Source organism: Rattus norvegicus, chromosome 3 (assembly GCF_036323735.1).
Source record: "Rattus norvegicus strain BN/NHsdMcwi chromosome 3, GRCr8, whole genome shotgun sequence".
Classification (NCBI taxonomy): Eukaryota; Metazoa; Chordata; class Mammalia; order Rodentia; family Muridae; genus Rattus; species Rattus norvegicus.
The window spans coordinates 151,668,781-151,685,014 of NC_086021.1; the positions used below are offsets into that span (position 1 = coordinate 151,668,781).

At 47.0% G+C, this 16,234-nt stretch overlaps 1 protein-coding gene across 2 annotated transcripts in view; it reads right to left on the reverse strand.

Moving 5' to 3' along the window:
- Bfsp1 (beaded filament structural protein 1) overlaps nucleotides 1-16,234 on the reverse strand; it is a 57,566-nt gene that overhangs the window by 20,193 nt on the left and 21,139 nt on the right. Inside the window, 3 exon segments of one of the 2 annotated variants that reach the window (NM_031555.1) lie at nucleotides 377-472; nucleotides 8,620-8,680; nucleotides 13,690-14,057. In NM_031555.1, the coding sequence (NP_113743.1) occupies nucleotides 377-472; nucleotides 8,620-8,680; nucleotides 13,690-14,045 (513 nt within the window). In that variant the 5' untranslated portion in view covers nucleotides 14,046-14,057. 2 annotated transcript variants of the gene reach the window in all.

Genomic DNA, 16,234 nt, shown 5'->3' on the forward strand with positions numbered 1-16,234 from the left:
AATACCTTAAACACACACAGGCACACCCAATTTTTCTCCCTTCTCTACATTTTTCTGGATAAAACAGTTGACTGCTTAGTAGAGATACAGCTGCCTAAATCGTTTTGTAAACTACCACACTAAATTCTGTAAATTACAGACACTAAAACCTAACATCACAATCCCCAGCATAAATCCTGGCATTGCCCACTGATGCTCTCTGTGAGCCTCTGGCTAGGTAAGCGCCCTGGCTAGGTAAGTGCTGTCCCTGGCTCGTGCACATTCAAGGTTTGTAGTCACAATTTGCTCACTCTAGCAGTAAGTGTCCTGTTCAACCAAACGCACCCTGGAGTTTGGAGAAGAAAGGGCTTCCCGCACGTGGTGGCTGCTTGGTTACCTTTTTGTACCTGTCCTTGGCCACACTGATATCTGCCTGCAGAAACTGGGCTTCCAACTGAAGGTGCAGGTTACGCAATAAGGCTTCATCAGCTTCCTGAAACAAACAGAAAAAGCCATGCCAAGGTCACAGGAGCACTTAAGTATAAAGTGAACCAGTGTAGAAATACAGGCACGAGGTGGGGACTTAATGATATTAACCCAGATTCTTGTTCAGTGGGTCTGTGGGTCTAGGATTCTCTCTCTCTCTCTCTCTCTCTCTCTCTCTCTCTCTCTCTCTCTCTCTCTCTCTCTGTGTGTGTGTGTATGTGTGTGTGTGTGTGTGTGTGTGTGTGTGTGTGTGTGTGTGTGTACACGTGCGCCATCTTGCATGTGTGGAAGTCAGAAGACAACTTTCAGGAGTTGGGATCCTAAGCAGGTCATCAGCCATGTACAGCAAGTGCTTTTTCCCCACTGCGCCATCATGCCAGCCCTACATGCTGAGTTCTAAATAAAGCAGTAGGCTGGTGGTCATTAGACCTGGTTGAGAACAACAGTTCTCATTATGGGGCGACTTTGAACTCAAGGGGATATTTGGCAATGTCCAGAGGTACAGTTACTGTCAGAACTTGAAAGCAGGGTCAGGAAGACTGCTGTAAGTACCCTACAACACACAGTCCTCCACACCCCACCACACTCACACAACAAAGAATATTAGAGCCCAAATGTCCACAGTGTCAGGCTTCAGAAACCTTATCAGGAAAAAGCCAAGAGTTTAGATATATTCACATACCAAATAGCCTCTAGATTTACATACATCTATGTTTGTTCTGTATCTGACCATTGGGTTTCAAATCCAAACCTATATGAAGGTGGAGGGAGAGAGGTGACTCCACAAAGTTGTACACACACACACACACACACACACACACACACACACACGACACAGCATGTACTCCCACCCCACCCCCCACATCACATCATACACACACTCACATGCACATACAATAATAATAACAATAACAATAACAATAATTTTAAAGGCTTTGCTCCCATCTGAAATTGACTTAGATGCTTCAGTATGTTTGGTGTGACATCATGGGTTTGTCAGGAATCCCCACTCCCCACGACAGCACTGCCTAGGCACGCCTGCCAGTACCGCAGACATTGCCAAGTGGTTTTTTACTGACCTCTTCAGAACTTTTTGTGATGAATGCTAATAATGGCTTTTCGTTAATTAAAGTAGATAGCGGTGTGGCCAAACTATTTAAGAGACACTACTCTCCAATGAGAGAATTAAAATAACCAAGATAAGTGGATTCCAGGACTCGGTGAGACACTTCCCACTTTGACTATTAGCCCAGCAAAGCTCTTGGAGTATATTCTCTGGAATGCCACTCAGTTCTCTAACTGTTCTTATAAAAAGACCACAGAAGGGGTTGGGGATTTAGCTCAGTGGTAGAGCGCTTGCCTAGCAAGTGCAAGGCCCTGGGTTCGGTCCCCAGCTCCGAAAAAAAAGAAAAAAAAAAAAAAGACCATAGATGTAGGAAGACCCTGATTGTCTGATGCTGGCAGCCAGGACATAGAAAGTCTTACTCTATAGTGGGACCTGCCTCGAGTGGGCTTCCCAGACACTGTGGTCCTTACCCCTATGACACTGGAGAGCCAGAGTTTCAGGGAGTCTACTCATGCCCCATGGGCTTTTAAGATCTGTGTCAGAATAAAGACTGAATGTAACCCCCACCTCCCTCGGGAATAGCATTTAATGTACCCCCACCCCCCTTGGGAATAGCATTTAATGTACCCCCACCTCCCTCGGGAATAGCATTCTGATGTGGGGCCTCACTCCCTTGGAGCTGGGACTGTCTGGGACATATGTGGAGTGTCAGAAAAGGACACAGAGCCAACTTCTTGGATGTTTTCTACTTTCCCTCTGTCCCTTTTAAGCCTATAGGGTTAGGTAAGTCTTACTGATGCTCCTTTTTTTTTTCCCCAAAAATGAACCTATAATTGACCCACAATTACTGGAGAATTAGAAGTCAAATTCCAAGCACCCCTGTCCCTTACATTATTGCTGAGAGATCAAACACTCAGAATCCTATAGATGGAAGAGACCCTGTAGATCCCTGGGTCATCTCCCTGAAGATCATCAGAACACAGACAGCCCATCTGTCCAGAAGTTCCAGTGCCCTTCAACCAAACCCATGGACCTTGTGGCTCTAGCAAGGACATTTCAGGATCAGTGGGTCCCTCCATTCATTAATGGAAACCAACAGATGGTAGGACTTGGACTCTGCCATGGGCTTTTCTGGGATGCAGAATGGAGAACCAATCCTACCAGATACCTACCATCCCTCCACACCTCCCCCTGCCACCCCTCCACACCTCCCCCTACCACCCCTCCACACCTCCCCCTACCACCCCTCCACACCTCCCCCTGACACCCCTCCACACCTCCCCCTGACACCCCTCCACACCTCCCCCTACCACCCCTCCACACCTCCCCCTGACACCCCTCCACACCTCCCCCTGACACCCCTCCACAACCCCCCTGGGGATTATGCCAGGACCAGCATTGGCTCCAACAAAGCAATATTTCAAAGCCACCTGTGATGATAATAAAAATGTAATACTTGTCTTTAAAATAGGATAATCAGATGCTTCTGTAAGCACATGTCTTGCTTGGAAGACAATCATGTACTAAACTGCCCGGAAAATCCCAGAGGTGATCCAGCACTCCGGGACTGTGCAGTTGCTGATATGATGAGAATTTATTTTGGAAGCGTGTTCTTTTATTTGTGCCAGAGCACAGAAATGTGTAGACACTTGTGTTTTCATTATGCCTGAGATGCTGTCAGCTGAATTTCCAAATGCTGCAGCAACAGAAGCGCCTAGATTTTTTCAGAATTGACTGCCTGCGTCATCTGTCTAATTTAAGAAAATAATCCAACCCCGATGGTGTGTGAACAGGGTAGACGGTTCACAAAACAGATCGCGCCACCGGAGAGCTAGCTATAAACGCAAACGCTCTTGAAGATTCCAACACCCCTTCCAGGTGCCGAAGACAGACACTGAGGTTCCACATGGTCCAGGGCATTTACAGCCCCACCCAACTGAGCTGCGGATGGAAGCCAGGGTTTTGCACATGCCCACATACCATGAAAGCGCTTTACTACCAAGACATCTTTGAGAAAGGAACCAGAGAGACAAGTAAGGTGCAAGGCACCCTTGACAATCATCCTTGACAATTTCAAAACGGAGCTGCTAAGGAATGGAGAACCACGTTCATTAAAGCCAGGGGCAAGCCAGGATTTAATTTAAAAACACTTTTCCTTCAACCCTGGACATCAAAAGAATCTTCCCAGAAATACTACAGGTTGCTCTTCCCGTCTGTCTGGAGGAGGCTCTGGGTGAGCGGAGACTCCTCTCCTGGGCCTCATTTCTGCTGTCCCTGCTCTTCCTCTGCCTTCCTCACCTTCCTTTCCCTGCAAACCTCTCCACACTCCAGCCTCCTCCTCGATGCTCCCTTCCCAGCCCCGCCCACTCCCACCCCCACCCCCTGGGTGAGGAATCCATGCATGTGAAGAAGCTGATAGCCCTGAAGGTGGTCGATCCGGTTTCCATCTTTTCTGCCCTGGACCTCAGTGCTTCCTGCCTGCTCTTTCCCACAGCACCGTGAGCCAGCCTTTTATGTTTTCCATTGTTTTTAGGTAAACACGTGTACCTAGAAGCTACATCCACTTAAATTGTTCATTTTAAAGAAAAGAGGGAGAGTAAGGCTTCAAAGTTCACTCCCTAGAGCCCTCTCACTGATTAGCAAACTCGGGAGTTAATGGTAGCCAGTAATCTTCTACGTACACATATGTGGCAATAAATTATAGAGGTTGTACAAGCCTGAATGTTTATTTAAAAGCCATCTGCGGTTCTTGCTCCATCGAAAGGCTGAGCATGTGACTAACTCTGGCCATACTGTTTTAAGTGTTATAGGTTGAGGGTTTTCTTTCCCTTCAAAGTGGGTAACAAAGAGCAGCTTGCTCTAATGTAGGTGCCACCGAGAGCCAAAACGTTTTGGTCTGGAAGTCCAAATTACATGAGCAGTGTGGACACGTGACAGGTGTGTGGACAAAGAACCAAAGACCAAATCAACGTCTTCCCATAGTCACACCCAAGGGTGACATCCTCGGGCAAGTGACATTCCAGGAAATAGCCCTGAGACTAACTGGAGAGGCAAAGAGTCAGTTTGACTAAGCAAACATCTCCAGACCTGTTGAGCAAAATCTCTGATCCAAGCCTGGCAAGATGGTTGAGCAGTTAAGATGCTTGCTGCCAAGGCTGATGACAGGAGCTCAGCTCCATGTGGTAGAAAGAGAGAACAGACCACTGAAAGTGTCCTCTGACCACATGCAATGGCACATGTGACCATACACACACACACACACACACACACACACACACACACACACACCAACAACAACAACAACAACAAATGTAAATAAAAAATTTAACCATTTTTCTAGTCAACAGGGTAAGAATTTCACTCTTCCAACCTCCTTCTCAGCTGATGACATCCACAGAGAGAGAACAAACCGGGCAGACACATCACCATTATGAACATGGCTCGATCCTTCTAGAAACCCTGGAGACTTGTGGAACGCTCTCCTCTGAGGGAGGGACAACTGGGGAACTTATCCACGCACTGCTGATCCTCAATGACTAAGGTTCACTTCCTAAGGTGTGCACGCCCAGTGCTTCTGGGCTGACTGAGTCACGATCCCAGAGCAAGAGGCGCAGCGAGCCTCCAGTGCCTCGGACATGTGCTAACCGGTCATGTGTCCCAGGATAAGGATCACTGTCAAGAACTAAAGACCACCTTTAACCTGCAGCACTTGACTTTGTGTCTGGTTTCTGAGGGACTGTGTCTCTGACAGTCTTTAGGAAGTAGAGAATGATCCATGAAGTCAAAACATTCAGTCTCTGCCTGCTGTGCCTGGGATGGAGAGTTCCGAAGCCACTTAAGCTTATGGGGAGTTCCTTCACTGGAGGAAGAAGGCACTGGGCTGATTTGTTTCTAGGAGTAACATATGCCCCATCAATAACCAGAGGCTGATCTTGGACTCCCACAAGCTCATCTAAGGACCTTCCCAATCCATTGTTTACATGACCTCACTTAACCCAAGTGCAGTAACTGTTCACTCCGGGTTTTCTTTACAGTGACTCAGTTTTTCCCTTAGGCTTATTTGAAATGAACTTTTTAAATAAAAAGCAACCATAAAAATCCATGACTCAGGAGGCTGGAGAGATGGCTAAATAGTTAAGAAGGACTTGCTGCCCTTCTAGAGGGACCACGTTCAGTTCCCATCACCCATGTTGAGTGATTCATAATTCTTTCAAGGGAAGGCCAGGTGGTTCATAACCACCTCTACCTCCATCTCCAGGGAATCGGATGTCCTCTTCTGACCTCCACAGGCACCAGCAGACACGTGGCATATTCTCACAGCCACACACATATACACATAAATAAAACCTTTTTAGAAAAAAATTAAAACTGGGGCTAGGGAGATGGCTGGACAGTTAAGAACACTTGTTGCTCTTTCCAAGGACCTGAGTTCAGTGCCCAGCACCCACAAAGCAACTCCTTACTATCCATAACTCCCGTTCACTAACTCCAACTCCCTCTTTTAACCTCTTCAAGCATCAGGCCACAGACATGGCGCGTAGACACACGTGAGAACAAAACGCCCACACACATAAAACGAAACACATAAATCTAAAGCCAAAAAGTAATTCACAACCGCGAAAAGCTGTACTCCTCCACGGAGCAGCTAGAAATCTGCGCAGGTCATGCACATCACAGTTAGGGGGAACGCAAGCTGCCATCTGTCGCATCAAATGTCCTGCTCACCACCGCAGACGAAGACCGCGAGTGCCGCGTGGCAGGCGACTCGTGCATATTGATCAGTCATCTCATCCTCAGCAGACATGGAGACCTTCTACCACCGCCGCAGTGGTGGGAACTGCAATTATTCCCATTTCACAGTCTTGGAATGTGAAACTCGGAGAGGTAAGGGAAGTCACCCCCAGCTTCATGGCTGCTCAGCAGTCAGGCCTACTAACACGCTCCCCTCCTCTTGGACAGCACAGCTCACTCGTTGGCAAGAGGGTCTTACCCTAGCCCAGGCGACAACCACACCAACTCCCTATGTTAGCCGTCACCTACACTCTCAGTGTCAATATCATGAGGTTAACTCTTGCAGGGCTGACAGTTCAAATGCCCAAACTCTACATCACAATATGCATGAAGGTCACGTGGCTGTTTCTCTGGGTGGGGAAATGGTAGGATATCTTTTCCTTAGTGATCAGTTTCTATATTGTTTTGTTTTTTTTTTTTCTGCTGAGAATATGAGTTTCCTTTGTGATACGAGAGAAAAGACAAAAGGTTTTAAAAGCTACAGTCACTCACTTTCCACCAAGGGGAAAGAGAAGGACACCCTTGTGATGGCACCGGGAGGGTACTCTGGAAAGCCTGAATCCCTACCTCAGTGAAAGGTGCTGGGTATCTGTGTCCGTGAAAACCTTGGCCTGTGAAGAAGATGATGGGCCCTCCTCTTGCAACTTTGGACTGTATCCATAATCAAAAATGGGACAGGTTAAAGATGTTAAAATGGCTGGGCGCTACTGGGTGGTCATAAAGGAACTACCAGCTCTAGTACAACAGGCATCACTCCCCACACCCACACACTCATCCCCACCAACCCAGAGTCTTTGTCCTTGCAGCCCTGCTGAAGCGTATCTTTAGCGTCATGTTTCTGTTGCATCTAGCATGCTTATATGCCCTTTCTTCAGCCTGAGTCAGTCCCGAACGATAACCGATGGCCTCTCATTAATCGTCCATGGCACCCCTCTTCCACGGTCGTGGTTTGAGTAACACTTTAGCTGCTCACACAGAGAATGGGCACCAGAGGTAGGTCATGTTGATAAAAATGAAATTGGGCTTCCCAAATGTTTAGTTCTGTTTTTTACTTCTACTTTGACAACAGAGGTCAGACAAAGCTAGGAAGTGGCAAACATCCTGAGTAACCCCTACTGTCTAAAGTGACTGCTGGATATACGGGGAGAATTGCAAGGCTAATCTGCGCTCAGGAGGGAAGGGTTTTGTCTAAGTTAGGACTTGTACTGCTGTGATAACACCGTGACCAGGCAGCCTGGAGAGGAAAGGACTTATGGAAGTACACCTCTCAGGTCACACTCTGTCACTGAATAAAGTCAGGGCAAGAATTCAAAGCAGGAACTTGGAGGCCGGAACTGAAGCAGAGGCCATGGAAGGGTGCTGCTTACTAGTTTGTTCCTCGTGCCTTGCTCAGCCTGCTTTCTTATACCATCCAGGACCACCAGTCCAGGGGGTTCTTGTGTCGATCATGCATCAAGAAATGCCCTACAGACTTGCCTACAGGCAATCTGGTGTGGACATTTCCTCAACTGACATTCCCTCCTCTCAGATGACTCTAGTCTGTGTCACGTTGACAAAACAGAAAAACGGGGTAAGTTCGGTGCCTTATCAGCAGGAAGGATGATAAGAGCATGGGAGAGTTAGAGCACTGGCAGCCCATGCGCCCTCAACAGCACCCCATGACTCCTTCCACCCCAATGTGTGAGCTTCCGCATGACCAGAAAAAATGGCTCTTGGAGCTATCAGCCATGCCTATGTCTGTCCGACCCTTCTGTTGTTGTTGCTTTGTTGTTGTCACAACGAAATCTGCTACTCATAGCAGAACTCGCCCAGGTCCAGCAGAAAACCCAATCCGGCTGATGATGCACAATTGGCTTACTATTTTGCCACGCAAGCTCACCTCACATGTTCCCACAATTGAACTGAGCCAGGGGCGCCCTTCTCCAGATCCAGTGGCATGTGTTCGTACTAGTGACTTCCAAGACTGTGAGGTAAAGAGCTCTCTCCTCGTTACAAGTTTCCCATCCTTGGGTATTTCATTATATTATCAAAAACAGGTTAACACTCCTAGCATAACATATCAGCTTCGTGGTCTATGTGTCTCTCATGAAACCACGCACAGTGCATCGTAAGGTGCTTCCGTTTGTCAGTTCCCTCACACAGACAGACTCACGGAAACTAAGAAGTCAGAGAAGAAAAGGCAGCAAGACAAATCCTAAAATAAAGGGAAGTGGATTATGGGAAACAACTGCTCTGCTCCTACCGTAAGTTAGTAGCTGTAAGGAAGTTCCTTAAATCCAAGGCTGTGGTCTGCTCACCTTGTTCAGCCGTTCCAGCATTTCCTTTAGCACCAATTGACATTCACACTCATTTTCGTATCTGCAAATCGGACACAGAAGCAAGTTAGGCAGCTTCTAGGCTTTCACTGTTACAGATCACATTACCAGTGTGAAATTCAATCTCGGATAACACCAAGCCCTTTCCTTTAAGGAGGCAATTTTAACCTTAAAGAAACAGCTAATTCCGCAGTTCCTTGCCCACTGCTTCCTAATAATTTTCATAGCATCAGGCACATAGGAAATGCCAAGAATGGGAAGATAGAAACGACAGAGAAGTCTACCACCCTGGAGCACCTCTGCTGCTTCCCAGCCAGACTCTGAGGATGAGGCAAAACTGGAGCCCAAACACGGATGGAGGCAGGAAGGCTGCCCTGTTCAGTCTGCCACAAACGACAGATTTCCTCAACTGATGTGCTAACTCACATTCTCGACATGTCAATGTCTCTGTGTTATATTACCCATCCTCACAACCAAAGAAAGGCATCATTGTCACCTTTGGGGGAGGGATGAGGAGCAAGGATGAGAACCTTGGGCAGGGGCTAGGGATCTGGGATATGGCTCAGTGCTAAAGTGGTTACTACCCAACCGTGAGGCTCCGAGTCTTTCTCCCACTTCTTTTAGCTGGAATCTTTCCAAAGCCAAGTAAGCAGCTGATTTGAGAGAGGACCTCAAGGAGCCTTGAGCAGGGAGTAAGGAAGGGTGACAGGCAGGCAGTGCCACGTGTGTTGTCAAGCAAGCTAGAACCATGGGCAGTTAGCATGTGCATTCGTTATCCAAGCTACGGGACTTCTCTGACTGATGACCTTTGTCAGAGGCTCGGGGCTGCCCCTTCCTTCCTTTTTAAAGTTGAATGCTATTCTATGTATGCATATAGTCTATTTCATGCATATACCATACATGCTTAGATATACATCTGGCATTGACACCTCAGTATTTAGGCATTTTAGCTACTGTGAATAGTGCTTATATGAACATGGGTGCACAGATAGCCTTTTACAGAGCCAGCTTTCAGTATTTCCAGTGGATGCTGAGAAATAGAAGTGCTGTGTCACATGTAACACCATGTTTAGCTTTTGGAACGAGTCTTCACCTTCCTATCGGGAGGCCTGGTGCAACCCATCCTTACAAACACTTGATCTCGGCCTTTATCCAGCCTAATGGACACAGAGTGGGCCCATGTCACTTTGGTGCTTCTGTTACTCACTGCAGAAACCAATTCTAATTAACACGGAGCCCAACCCACACCGCCCAACTTCCTGTGGCCTGTTCATCTTAGCCCATGAGTCAAAATCAAGTACTGACAGCCATGGAAGGTGCTGTGTGTAACCCCTGTGTTCCCAGACTTAAAAGGGCTGGAAGGACAACCAAACCCAACCAATACTGCATGCCCGTTCCAAGTGGGCTGAGCGCCTTGCTGTATGTTAAGCATCTCTCAACTAGTTTTACATTTCACACCAAGAGGTCATTTGCAGTCATTCCTCTTTGTGTGGCTCTAATAGAGCCAGAACTTGTTTTGTAAATAGGTGATTATCTTTGAGAATAACATTGTTAACAAAAATCTAATTTTCTCATGGCCTTTTCCTGTTAGAAACATCTAAGGCTCTCTGCAGCTTAACATGTTTGGTGATGAGCACGGCAGCACAGTCTCATGGGTAATTTTCACGCTACAAAGATCCATCTAGATATATTAAAGTGATTTCATTATATAAAATTAATGATAAGAATCCCCATATTCATATCAGTGAGTTCATAAAGAAAAAACATACTTTGTTTTCCATTATCTAGTTGTTTATATAAATTATTGTTTCGTTTCCAGCAATTTGGATAATTGATTATACTCATCATTGTATTGTGGTGCTTTTCTTAGTTTTTATAGCTCTGGTTGTTTGCTGTTTTACTTAGTCTTTGAAGCACTGAGAATGTGACTGTGAAATTATCCATATTCCAGATGGAGAGCACGTCTAACAGGCTGTGGGCCTTGAGGCTCCTGATTTCCGCTTATCTAATGACTCTCACCTGCCTCTGGCTACACACCAATTCACCTTGAGAAGGAAAAAACAAACTTGGCATGTAAGTTAATATTGTGTGTGTATGTGAGAGTGTGAGTGTGTGTGTGTGTGTGTATGTGTGTGTCCATGAATGAGGATGAGTGTGGAGTGGTGTGTATGAGTGTGTGTGTGTGTGTGATGAGTGTGGAGTGGTGTGTATGAGTGTGTGTGTGTGTGTCCATGAATGAGGATGAGTGTGGAGTGGTGTGTATGAGTGTGTGTGTGTGTGTGTGTCCATGAATGAGGATGAGTGTGGAGTGGTGTGTATGAGTGTGTGTGTGTGTGTGTGTGTGTGTGTGTGTGTGTGTCCATGAATGAGGATGAGTGTGGAGTGGTGTGTTTGAGTGTCTATCCAGGTATCCATAAATGATGATAAGTGTGGAATAGTGTGTGTGTGTGTGTGTTTGTGTGTGTGTGTGTGTGTGTGTTTATAAAGGTTTTCGAATCCCACTAACACAAAGTATTAAAACTTCTCCTTGGGGAAATGGTAGTAAATAAGTCAATGAGGTATTAATTCAACCACAGAGTGTGAGGAACTGGTCCACAGTAGCCATACAACTCAATCAGGGACTTCTACCCCACCTTTGCTTATTCAATGCCCAGATAAAAGACTCACGCAACCTTGAATTTTTCAAATGCCCAACTATTGACTGCCGGCAACTTTATTTAACCAGTAGTTTTAAATCAAGAAGCAAGGTCATACTGTGTATGTGGTTTCCTCTCATTCCTGGGAGCAACCAGGCCTTGGGGGTCAGTAGTTATCATTACAATACATGTCAAAAGATCAAACCTTAACAACCAGGAAATCTCAACATAGTTGTTCCCCAGCGAGTTCTCATGGGAGTCATGTTCATCCAAATCACAACCGATCACAGCCATCTGGGGACCCAGGACAACCTGGCAGTCCATCGGGTGCCTCGGGAATCTGAGCTGCATGATACTGTGAGCATTTTCAACACTACCTGACAGTACATGCCAAATTATTATGATGGTATTTTCACATTAGTTGCACTTTACCACCACCACCAAAAGAAGGAGGGCAACTGACCCATCCATCTTTGCAAATGGAATAAGCAGTTTAGTGTGGCATTCCATAGTCTACAAACTCCAGAGGGAGAAGCTAAGGGTACATCTCAGTTGGTAGAAAGTTTGCCCAGAATGCACAAAGCCCTAGACTTGATCACAACACCAAGTTTCAAACACATCTGTAATCCCAGCACTAGGCAGGTAGAGACAGGAGGATCAAAAATCCAATGTCATGCTGGGCAGGGGTGGTGCAAGCCTTTAATCCCAGCACTCCAGAGGCAGAGGCGGGCAAATCTCCGTGAGTCCAAAGCTAGCCTGGTCTACAGAGTGAGTTCCAGAACAGCCACAGTCTGGATTGGGGGGCAGGGGAGGGGACCCTAAGGCCATGCTTAGCTACAGTACAAAGGCAAGGCTAGAGTGCCGCTGTGTGACTTCCCTGTCCTGCTGTCACACCAGCTTCAACTAAAGGACAGCCTATCCCTGAGCCGCACTCCACAGGAATCCAGTGATGGATTTTCCAAGACTCTGTTTTGGGCAAAGTGCACAGCCAGGACAAGCCTCTAGTCAAGCCCTGCCCCTCACCCCCGCCAGGCTCTTGCAAGGCTTTATTCCCACGAGAGAGGGAGGCTCAGATCCCTTCTTGCAAACTGGTTCCCATGGCTCAAAACCAGGAACAGAAAGATTGATGGGTTTAATAAACTATCCAGCTCTCCAGTAAATATCCTCAAAATGCTTCATTTTAACTTCTATTATGGAAATAGCAGTTGGACTTGATAAACAAGCTTTGAAATACATACAGTCACTGGTTCAAATGTAATTCCCAGATGTCACCCACACCACCACAAAGACAATTAGACTTGTCACGTGTGGATTTGGATGCCACGTCAGCACAGGCATTCATTCCATGAGTGATCTTCCCCAGATCCCTTCTGAGCCTCAGCCTCTCTGTAAACGATCCGGTAGGATTTGGCTGTGAAGGTTATATGACATTAGGATTTCTCAAAACCACGGTACTACACCAATGATTACCGAAGCTCTTTTCTCTTTTCACAAAAGCTAAGTAACGAAACCAACAGAGGTATCCAACAACAGAGGAATGGACAAAGAAAATGTGAGACACAGATGGATGAGGGTGTGTGTGCGTGTGTGTGTGTGTGTGTGAATTTTTACAGTCATAAAGAAGAAAATTATGTTGTTCTCAGGAAAATGGATGCAACTGGGGATTAACATTAAAGTCAATTAAGCAAGTTTCGGAAAGCAAATATGTGTTTTCTCTCACTTGTAGTTCCTAGATTGTATATAGTTATATAAAATCATACACAGGCGCGCACACACACACACATATTGAAAGAAAAGAAATTGTATAGGGGAAAAGGGAGATAAGTGGAAGGGAGGAGAGATGAGAAAAGGGAAAGTAAGGGGTCCAGAAAGGAATGTACAGGTACAATATATACCTGTATAAAAATTAAACTGAAAAAAAATATGGAGTCAAAGAGCTCCGTCATGTGAGAGCGCATATTCTGAAATTATAGAACCGAGACGCAGTGGGAACTGGGACGCTGCAGCTCTGGGATGGTGCAAACCACCTTGCTTATTTGAGTGTTGGCTCAAGTTGAGCACCGGAAAACTCGAACTGCTCATTTAGAACCAGCACATTGTGTTGCATGTCCTACCTAACACCCCAAAACAGGAAAAGTAAATGAAGCGGGAACCGGAAAGTGCTATCGAACTTAAAGTTGGGCGTCTTTTTTTTTTTTTTTTTTTTTTTTTTTTTTTTTTTTTTTTTTTTTTGGTTCTTTTTTTTTTTCGGACCTGGGGACCGAACCCAGGGCCTTACGCTTCCTAGGTAAGCGCTCTACCACTGAGCTAAATCCCCAGCCCCAAAGTTGGGCGTCTTTAAGACAGTCTGCACTTGCCCCACGTCTCCAGCCCCGGTCACACGCGGGGCCTCAGTTTCCCTGGCCGCGCTTCTTACTTGCTGCGGAACTCGTCGAGCGCGCGCTGCGCCTCGGCCTCCTGCCTCTCCAGCCGCGCGTGCTCGGCTGCCAGGTCCCGGGCGCGCTGCAGATTGGCCTCGACGTGGCGGGCAAGCGCCTCCTCGGGCCCGGGCTGCTCGCCCAGGCGCTGGAAGGCGTCGAGCTGCCGCCTCAGGCCGGCGTGGCGCTGCTGGAGCGCGCGGGCCCGCTGGACCTGGGCGGCCACGCGCTCGCCCAGTGCCTGCAGCGCCGCCAGGCCGGGCGCGGTTCCTCCGGGTTGGGCGGTAGGGCCCGCGGGCTGGGCGCGCTCGTAGCGCTCCTGGCGGGCCTGGAAGACGTAGCTGCGGCGGTACATGGCTCCCGGAAGGCTGCGGCCTGCTCCGCGCCTGCTAAATAACCCGGCGGGCCGCGCTGGGACGTTCCAGAGCGGGTCAGCAGACGTGCTCTCGGGGCGGGCGCCCAACAATGGGGAGCCACGGCTGCTTTGTGTGCGGGATTAGCCGTCCATACAGCTCCCGGGCAGAAGGGGCATCAGGCGGAGGACTTCTTTGTTCCGCCATTGTGGAGGCCTGTTGCTGTGTGACTGCGTGGAGGGTCAGGGGGACAAGAGACGCATGATGCTCTTTTGACTGGTTCTCCTGAGCGCTGTGTAGGCCACCCAAGGCCAGCTTGCTAAAGTCCTGCAACAGAGGGTCTGACACTTTCTCCTGTCCCTTCTGGCTTTCACTGTGGAACTTAACACCGGTTTTGTTTGTTGTTGATTTCGGGTTTTTAAAGGCATTGCAATTATAACATATTGCTGAGGCTGTCACGGGTAGGGCTTCCTAACTGTGCATGCAGATAAAATGGTCCATCGTGTAAGTGTTGAGATTGTTTGTGTGTATAACATGTACAGTGACTTAGGAAGACTGGTGAAACTGAGCCATCACCCTGGCTCTTACACCAAAGACACGTGGTTAGGTGCTTTGAACCTAACAGAAATCTTTACAGGGTATCCAGTTCTCACGTAAATGTTCTCGTTATGCCCCATTTTAACTTTTATTATGGAAATAGCAGTTAGAGTTGAAAACAAGCTTTGACATACATACATACATACATACAATCAATGTGAGAGGCTTTGAAAAACTCAAAAGTAAATTAATGTTGAAAATAGTGAACTATTTGATGAGAATATTCCTAGATATAAATATTTGTCATATTAAAGTATTTATCATTACCAAGGGCTGGGGAGGTAACTCAGCAGGTAAGCATGCCGGCCATAAAATCACGAGGACCTGAGTTCAAATCCTCAGCGCCCACGAAAAGCTGGGCATGTCTAAGCATGCCAATAACTCCAGCAGTGGAGAGGAAGACACAGTGATGGAGAAATAGCAAGCCTTCAGTTCAGTGAGAGACCCTTTGTCAAGACAGTGAGGCAGAAGGCAGTGAGAAGACACTAAATGCTCTCCTCTGACCACAGCATATATGTGCACACATGTTCACATTTCTATAACTACACACTTAGTAGTGTACGTATATCACACACAATTTTTAAAACCCATTATCAAAAGGACTGGTCTCTTCTCAATGAAGGATTAGGAATACCTTATATGACCAACCATATGGATTGCACATGCACATGTTGCTCATGCTACAAATTTAAAGTTTTATTAAAAATAGAGATCTTTGTTTAGTTTATTATCACTCCAAGAAGCCTGTATAATAAAGGATTCAGTTTGGAACAAAGCAATATACAATCTGTATGTGTGGTGGTATGGTCAGTTTCTCTCTCTCTCTCTCTCTCTCTCTCTCTCTCTCTCTCTCTCTCTCTCTCTCTCTCCTTTCCCTCCTCCCTTCCTCTCCTAAGACATTTAGGTTTTCATGACTAAGTGGAGGAGGCCATGTGAGCGTTGTTGAAGGTTTCCCACACACTGCTGGTAGCATGGTGAATTGATTTCCAGCCTCCCAGAGAGCAAAACCCACATGTAACGGGTACGATAAATCACCCATGGCCTTTGACATCATGTGTTAATCAGTTGTTGCTACAGAACAAATCACCCCCAAACTAAGTGTCAAGCAATGACAAGTATTTATCACTGCTCTCTGGGTCCCCAGCCTGGCTGAATGGTTCTTCTAGCTGCAAGTCTTTGATCAGCTGAGACAGCGCCATAGCTCTTGTCCTTCTGAATTAGCAATGTCAGAAGCCCTGCCAAACAGGTTCATCCAGGTTTCCCTCTGCAGCAAGTCCACTCACATCCTGTGGCTCAGTCAAATTACAGGGTCACAGGCCTGGGAAGTTACATGGGAGTCTGGGGAGATGACTCAGTAAATAAAGTGCTCACTGCTAAGCCCGAGCACCTGAAGTCCCACCCCCCCAACCCGTGTAGAAGGAGAATTTGGTGTCACAAGTCTATGTAACCTCAATGCTGGAGTGGAGCTGGGGTACAAACAAACAGATCTAGGATCTCCAGCTAGCCAGCTTACTGAACCAGTGAATGAACCGTAAGTTCAATGTGAGACCCTGCCTCAAAGAGGAATAGGGTAAGAGAGGAAGACACCTGGAGT